At 45.7% G+C, this 8338-nt stretch overlaps 1 protein-coding gene across 1 annotated transcript; it reads right to left on the bottom strand.

Moving 5' to 3' along the window:
- Positions 1-820: 820 nt before the first annotated feature.
- Positions 821-5187, bottom strand: SCGB3A1 (secretoglobin family 3A member 1). The gene is made up of 3 exons (XM_036748557.1): positions 5133-5187; positions 2967-3202; positions 821-844 (listed from the first exon to the last, which is right to left on the bottom strand). The coding sequence occupies exons 1-3, from the start codon at positions 5185-5187 to the stop codon at positions 821-823; spliced, it is 315 nt and encodes a 104-aa protein (XP_036604452.1).
- Between the last annotated feature and the right edge of the window lie 3151 nt (positions 5188-8338).

Consider the following 8338-nt stretch of genomic DNA (forward strand, 5'->3'; position numbering starts at 1 on the left):
TCCTCCGCACAGCTACCAAAGGAATTTTCCTAAAGCATAGATCTGACCATGTCACTTCTCTACTCAATAAATTCCAGTGGCTTCTGTTACCATTAGGAACCAATATAAACTCCTCTGTTTAGTATTTAGTCCTTCACAGCCTCACCCCAACCTCCTTTCCAGCATTATTATATATTATTCCCCCTCACAAACATGGACATTCTTCATTTCCCACCTCTTTTCCTCTGTACTGGCTGGCCCCACATGTGAAATTCATTCCTTCTTTCCTCTCTGCCTCTTAGAATCTCCAGTTTTACTCAAGACCTACATGAGGCCTTTGGGGATCCCCACCTCCCCTCACCCCAGTTGTGACTGTCTTTTTCCATGACAAACCACTCGGTGTGTGTTGTGTATCTCTTCTGTCTGTTGTCCCCTCTAATAGAACATAAGCTCCTTGAGGGCAGAGACTATTTTGCTTTTGTCTTTGTGTCCTCAGTGCCTAGCCCAGAGCCAGCACATAGAAAGAACTTAGTCAATCCTTGATTCATTGATTGATTAATTGGATTGATTCCATTCAATGCTCTAGCACAACTCTGACAACTGATCTGACAACTGGGCTGAGCCCAGTCCAGTGCTCCTCAGACAACCAAAGGACAGACACCATCATAAGATCTGCTTTGAACTCAATTTATTAAACATATTACAATGGATGAAAGGAATTCAAGGACCCATCCCAGGAGAGGTTTCCACAGTGCTTTAGAGTCAGGAACATGTCCAGTGGGTCTCACATTTCGGCATCCTACTGTCTGTTGTCTTGAGGCTGCTTCGGGCCAGCTGCATCTCAACCAAAATACGTCAGGGCTCCCTGAAAGACAGAGGACAGTGAGTGCCAACAGAAAATCTCTCTCTGAAAAACCACCAGAAGGAACCACATTCACGTAAATAAATGAAAAACATGTATGAAGCAGTTAGCATGTTCCAGGCATTATGATAAGCACTGGGGATACAAATACAAAAAGCAAAAAGTCTCTGCCCTCAAGGAGTTTACATTCTAACAGCATTAGAGAGATAGATAAGAAGGTCGACAGATAGGGAGAGATGGAGAGACAGTGAGAGAGAGAGGGAAAAACAGAAAGACACCGAGAAATATGGGAGTGGTAGCCAGGGATCAGTGTTTTGCTCTATAAAGTCACAGGGATGATGAGTTGGAATCACAGGGCAAATGATTGACAGGTCCTTTCCAGGAATTGTAATACTGATTTCATTACTGTTCCCAGAGCAAAAGCCACAGACAGACACACGGCCTCACATGCTAAGGATCCAGAGACCTGCTCTTGGGTTTAGTCCCTGTTACCCCATCCCACATTAGAATTCAATGCTGGGAAGGCAGGGAGTGGGTCATAGAACCTTTGAGTTGGTGGGCGCCTCAGAGATTATCTAATTCAATCTGTGCTAGAGCAGGGGCCCTTCCTACAGCACACAGCCAGTCTCTGCTTGAAGCTCACCAGTAATGGGTAACTATTACTTCGCAGAGTAGGGGGAAAGGAAGGTGAAATGAAGGGGAATACGTATGTATTTAGCTAGGCACTGGGCTGTTTTTTACAACTATTATCTTACTTGATCCTTACAATAACCATGAGAGGTAGGTGCTGTTATATTGTGCCCAATTTACAGTTGAGGAAACTGAGGCAAACAGAGGCTGAGTGACTTGCCCAGAGTCACACAGCTAGTAAGTGTCTGAGGCCATATTTGAATTCAGAACTTCCTGACTTCAGGCTCAATGGTCTCTCTACTGCACTCTCAGCTGGCCCATTCTACTTTTAAACATCTCTAGTTGTTAAGAAGTTTTTCCTTATGTAACATTCTGAAATCCTTTTTCTGTAATTTTCACTTATTGTTCCAAATTCTGGCTTCTGGGGCTAAGCAAAACAAGTCCAATTCTTCTTTCACATGGTGGACCCGCTGTTCAGTCACTTTTCAGTCGTGTCTGCCACTCCGTGACCCCATTTGGGGTTTTCTTGGCAGACATCATAGTGATTTGCCATTTCCTTCTCCAACTCATTTTACAGATGAAACAAACAGTGTTAAGTGACTTGCCCAGGTCACACAGCTAGTAAGTGTCTGAAGCCAGACTTGAACTCAGGAAGATGAGTCTTCCTGACTCCAGGGTCGGCACTCTGTGCACTCTGGCACCATCTAGCTAGAAGCTTGCCCTCGTGTTTCCATGAGTCCTCCCTTTTCCAGGCTAAACATCCCGACTTCCTTCTATCGATCCCCACATGGCAAGATTTCTTATGCTCTGATGATGCAAGGGACTGTGATAGGACAGACAAAGGAGGGAATTGGGATGGAATGGGTAAGGATGGGAAGGAGTACAAAGGAGTCAATAGAACGCCATCTCCTTGAGAGCAGGGACCCTTTTCATTTCTATCTCCAGGGCCTAGCACAACACCCTGCACGTAGTAGGTGCTTAATGAACACTTGTTGAAGTATACTGGACTAGATTAGAAGTAAAGGAAAGAGAAGATTAGTAATCAAGTGAAAGATTGAAGTCTGCCATTTGTCTCAGTTTAGCTTTCCAGCAAAGGCCAGGCAAAGAGGGCAGAGAAAACTATAGGGTCAGAGTAGGGAACACCAAGCTTGAAACCTCATCGATTGAGAATCGTGAAATCCAAGTTTAACTGACAGCACAGGTACGATTTGATCAGTCCTTGCCTCTGTTTCCCCATCTATATAATGGACACAGTGGAGGCTGATGCTACCTCCTAGTTGCAGAACTTTGGCTGTTTGAAAGCCATCTATCCATGCAAAGGGAGGCACAAGCTACAAGTCATCTCGATAATTCAGTCAAAGAAACACTTTCACTTGAAAAACCCATAGAGCTGTGGCTTGGCCCAGAATCAAGGGAGACATGGTTAGGCTTGGATTCTCCCCCTGTGAGGGAGATGTAATGAGAACACTGCAAACATCCAGAGCGTGATTCTTACCAGCAAGGTCTTCACGGCTTCCACAGACTCAGATCCCAGCTCCTCCACACACTTTTTGGATCCTTCCACCAGGTGGTCCACTGGAATCCCCAGGCTTCTCAGGATTAACCTGAGCAGACTGAAGTTGCTAAAGCTGGGTTTAGGGACTGACTCCACCACAGGCTTGACAATGGAGTTCTGGATCTCAGCAGGTTGGACAGGGGGTTTGGCTAGAAAATCTTTGAAGAAGGCAAAAGCTGCAAAACACAAAGCCACATTGTGAAACAGTGGGTATCCTGATACACGATGGTGGTGTTGTATGTTGTAATGATGAGTATTGTGCTCACAAGTATGTAACATGTGTGTTACAATAGACAGTGCTTAGTATGGATCTGGTTGGGGTTTATTATAATAGACAGAGGGAATGCCTTGGTGTTTGTTGTGGTAGACCATATGATTATATCCATTAAGCACCACCTTCCTCTCTTCTTTACAGCGATGAGTGACCATAGGTGTGTGTGTATATGTGTGTGTGTGTGTGTGTGTGTGTATACAGGGTGTCCCTAAAGTCTGCACACATGGGAAAAATGCGTATTTTGAAATATTTGGAATATTAACAGACCTTAGCCCCCTTGACTTCTTTTTCTGGAGTGTGCTAAAGGAGAAGGTATACTCAATGAAAATCACAGATGCAACACACTTGATTGAATGCATAAAAAGTGAATGTGCTAAAATTGACAGCAATGTGGAGTTATTGTGAGTTCATGTGAATCTTGCAAAGCGCATCACAAATGATGGAAATCATATTGAAGATATTATTTGTTAATATTCCAACTAAATAAAATGTTGTTGAAAATTTCATTCGGGGGCAGCTAGGTGGCGCAGTGAGTACAGCACTGGCCCTGGAGTCAGGAGGACCTGAGTTCAAATCCTGCCTCAGACACTCAACACACTTACTAGCTGTGTGACCTTGGGCAAGTCACTTAACCTCAATTGCCCTGCCTTCTCCCTCCAAAAAAAAAAAAAGAGAAAAAAAGAAAATTTCATTCATTTCATTTCTTGAAAATATGCATTTTTGCTTATGTGTCCAGTCTTTAGGAACACCCTGTATAATATATGTGTGTGTGTGTATGTATGTATATGTATATATATACATACATACATATATACATACAGATATAGATAGTCAGCTCAACAGATGAGTTGGTTAACTTTGCTTCACTAATTTTATTCTCTCTTTTTTATTTTTTCTTATGAGGAGTGGTTCTCTGGGAAGGGTAAGGAGAAGGAGTGTATAACTGGAAATGTTGAGCTGTTTCAGTTGTATCTGACTCTTTGTGACTCCATTTTGGGGTTCTCTTGGCAAAGATTCCGAAGACGTTTGCAATTTCCTTCCCCAGCTCATTTTACAGATGAGGAAACTGAGGCAAACAGGCTTAAGTGACTTGCCCAGTGTCACATAGCTAGTAAGTGACTGGGGCTAGATTTGAACTCAGGAAGATGAGTCTTCCTGGTTCTGAGCCCAGTGCCCCATCCGCTTCACTGTCTAGCTGCCTTTAATTGGAAATATAGGTGATGTCAAAACGAAAGCTATCAACAAATGTTTTAAAATAACAGACAGAATTTATGAAACAAGCAGAGAGCTGGTGTGTCTCCTCATGACCATGCCCTTTTCCCATCTTTACCTTTAACCCTGTTCCTCCACCCTCCTCCTTCACCTTCCAATTGTTATAAGATAAAAGAAATCACTGATATCTCAGGGCCTACATTAATTCTCTGACCAGTCCATTTGCTTAAAGCAACGTCAGGGATTTGCTGAGTCCAAAATTTGTTGTCATTTCCTGTCATCAAGTCTGAAGCCCTTTCTAGGCTTCCACACTGCCACTGCTAGGGGGTGGATGTATATATAGGTAAGGGTGGTGGAATAATACCTCTACTGTCAAAGGGCCCTGGGCAAGGGGTCAAGGGGGGCTCTCACAAGCTCCCACAGAAAGTCAAGCAGAAGATTGCTGGCTCTGGAAACAGAGGACCCAGGTTCAAATCCTGACTCTTAATTCCCCTTGGGCAGGCTTTGGTTTCCTCTTCTATACAATAGGAGAAGGAACTAGAAGACCACTGAGATCCCTTCCAGCTCTAGAGCTAGGATCCTATGAACTTTATCCCAATCAAGCTCAAAAAGTGACTTACCTGAGCTACTACATAGAGCCAAGACAGCCATCAGAAAGACCACAGTCAGCTTCATCCTGGAGAGGAGAGTGGGCTGGGTTCAATCTGCAGCACTCCCTGGAGTCTCTGCTGGGCTCTTCCTGTGTTCCTCAGATATATAGAGCCCCCTTCCCTTCCCGTGAAGAGGACCCTGACCACATTCTTCTGTTTGCTCAGCTATTGAGTAGATAAAAAGGTCAATTTCCCATAATCTCTGGAGAGGCAGGTGGGGCTCAGGGCCTTGGGCACTACTTAGGGATAAGAGATATGGCTTCCTCTTGGCAGCTCTTCTAGAAAATAGAGAAGGGAACAAAAGGACAGCAGGTACTTTCCTGTTCCCACCCCATCTGTGGGTGAAGCCTGACTCTTTCACACTTAAGGGGTCCATTTGAGGTTGAAGCCTAAGTCTGAAAAGTCCTCAAATTCACATGGTTCAATCAATACCAGGGATGACTCAGAGGTAAACCATGAGAACCTGCCTCAGGGAGAAATGTGAATTCAAAATCCAGGCTGGAGGAATCCTTTCCTTAGATCCCCAATGATCAAGGGTGATAGTCTCTGGGACTAGAGAGGAATGAACTCTCTCCTGGAGGTAGGTCCCAGATGGAGCACTCTGTGCATTGAAAACTGGTAATGTTTGACCCAGGGAAGAGGACTAATCAGGGGCACGTTAGTCGGCTTCAAGTATTTGAAGGAACACCACAGGGAAGAGGCTTTAGAGCCCCAGGGATGGGGAACCTGCGACCTCAAGGACACACGTGGCCTTCTAGGTCTTTGAGTGCAGCCTTTTGACTGATTCCAAGTTTTATGGAACAAATCCTTTTATTCTGTGAAGTTTGTAGACTAACGAGTTCTATGTTCCACGTTTGGGGGGGAGGTGCCAGCTCTGCCACACCAGCACTGCTCCTTCCCCAACCCCCAACCCGAACTGGGCTCAGATCTTCGGCAGGCTGTGCACCCCTGCTCTGACCCGCCACTTAATTCCTCCCACCAGGTGGGCCTGGAGCCGGAAGCAGCAGCAGCTGTAGCTGCCCCACCTCCGCTGCCCCCGGGGCTGGAAGCCGAACCGCGAACTCCTTCCACTCCCGCAGCTTTTCCCACTAACCTTCTCCGCAGTCTTTGGTGTTTGTGGGTTGAGAAGTCTCGTAACTGCCGCAGCTCACTGAATCAGGGCGCTAGGGCCCCCTCCGCTCGGCTTCTGGTCTGGATGGTCCACGCCGCTCAGGCTGGGCTCTGCTCCACTCCGTTCCCAGCTCCCAGCTCCCAGCTCCGAGCTCCGTGTGGGATAGACCTCACCCAGAGACCATCCAGGCTGTCCTGGGCTGGAGCCCTACTTCCCTCTGCTGTTTTGTGGGTTCAGCCATTGTATAATTGGTTCAGAGCCATTTTTTTAAGTTTTTGGAGGGTCTCCGTACGGAGCTCCTATTCTGTGAAGTTTGGATTCAGTCACAAGGCCTCATTTGAGAACCTGGAGGGCCACATGTGGCCTTGAGGTCACAGGTTCCCCATCCCTGCTTTATACTTTGCTCTGTGTTGTTCCAAAGGGCAGAACTGGGATCAGGAGGCAAAACTTGTTTCAGTTCAATAAAAGGGAGAACTTTCAAACTAGTATCAGAATCAGGATTTGAGAACCCCAACTAGAACGATATATGACAAGATGTTATCCAGACTCTGGCTGAAGACCTCCAAGAGGGAGAACCCACCACCTTTGGCAGTAACTTCGTAGAAGTGTGTTTGTCTAATAACAGACCAGGCTGCCTCAAATGATAGTAGACTCACTGTCTCAAGAAGTATTCAAGCAGGGTCTAGATGACTCAATACAAGCTGTCATAGAAAGGATTCTTGTGTCAGGTGGGAAGTTGCCATCAATGCCCAGTATGGTACCTTTTTGCCTTAGATACACTTAAACAGACATATCTCAGGTGCCTGATAACAGTATTTTGTGTGTTGTTCTAGTCCTTTGTGTTCACTGAACCTCTCATTCTCCTCACCATGGACCATCTGCCTATGCCCTGAAGATCCCCTTTACTACCCACATCCTGTTTGATGCTGCCTGTTGGCTTAGTATGGACTGGGCTGGGGCAGGGGTCTGGTCTCGCTGAGCTCAGTGCATGCTACTTCTGAGCTTCTGATAAAGTGGACAGCTTTCTAATCTGTTCCCCTAATGTTGCCAGGGAGCTGTGTCTCAGGTTTCCTGCTACTATCCAGAAGGCCTACAGAAGGCTTTCTACTCCCTCATTTCTAGGGGCCTAAGTTTAGGACAGGTTCAGTGAGAGGAAGGGCTAGAGTGGGCCTCAATCCCAACCTTGGAGTTAGAACAGGGCCTATCATACACCTATGAGCTTGGAGGCCAAGAGGGTACCCAGGCCCTGGACCATCTGTGCCCATGGCAATTTGGTCTCATGTCCTTTCTTTTCAGCCTCCCTCCAAAAGCAAAATGTTCCCTGAACCCTTTGGTAAGGGAGACTTTGGTGCTCCCAGCTCCCTGGGAGCAGGGTCATGGCTGGCTTTTCCCAGACTGCTCAGGAAAATGAATCATCACAGAAGTGTGAATGTGTTTGCAGGACAGCGTCCATGCCAAAACAAACACCCAACACCCCTACTAGGGCTGCAGGTGATGTGAGAATCAGTGAGTCTTTAAGGTAACAGGGATCTGAGATTTTCTTCCCATGATCCAAGAACTTCTTGAGATCTGCCCTGCCTACTTTCCTGTCTCTATTAAACAGTTTAGAGAATAGTCTACACACACATTGAGGACATCCTCAGTGAAGGTATCAGAAAAGAACAAGATGACTTTTGCAAGCAATATCTCACAGTAGACCACTTCTTCACCATCACACAATTGAGTGAAAGATGTAGACAATACAATTCCCACTGTACTTATTATTTGTTGACTAAAAATGTGATTAAGGAGAACAAAATGCCACCTTCATGGCTCTCCTCCAATGAGGCATTTCTCATGTAACCACCCAAAACATCATACAGGGAACCTTGAAAGATATGACCACAGATATTAATATAAAGCTAAGGATAAAGCAGAGGGACCTAAATCCCCAAAGGTGCTCACCAGGGTCATGGAAGAAATCCAGCATTGAGTCAAAGAGGAGGGATTTCCCCTGGATTGTGAGGTCCCCCAGAGTCTTTTCTTTGTCAATCACCTTATGCTAATTGCATCAAGTCTCAAAACA

The sequence above is a fragment of the Trichosurus vulpecula genome, chromosome 3, assembly GCF_011100635.1.
Source record: "Trichosurus vulpecula isolate mTriVul1 chromosome 3, mTriVul1.pri, whole genome shotgun sequence".
Taxonomy (NCBI): domain Eukaryota; kingdom Metazoa; phylum Chordata; class Mammalia; order Diprotodontia; family Phalangeridae; genus Trichosurus; species Trichosurus vulpecula.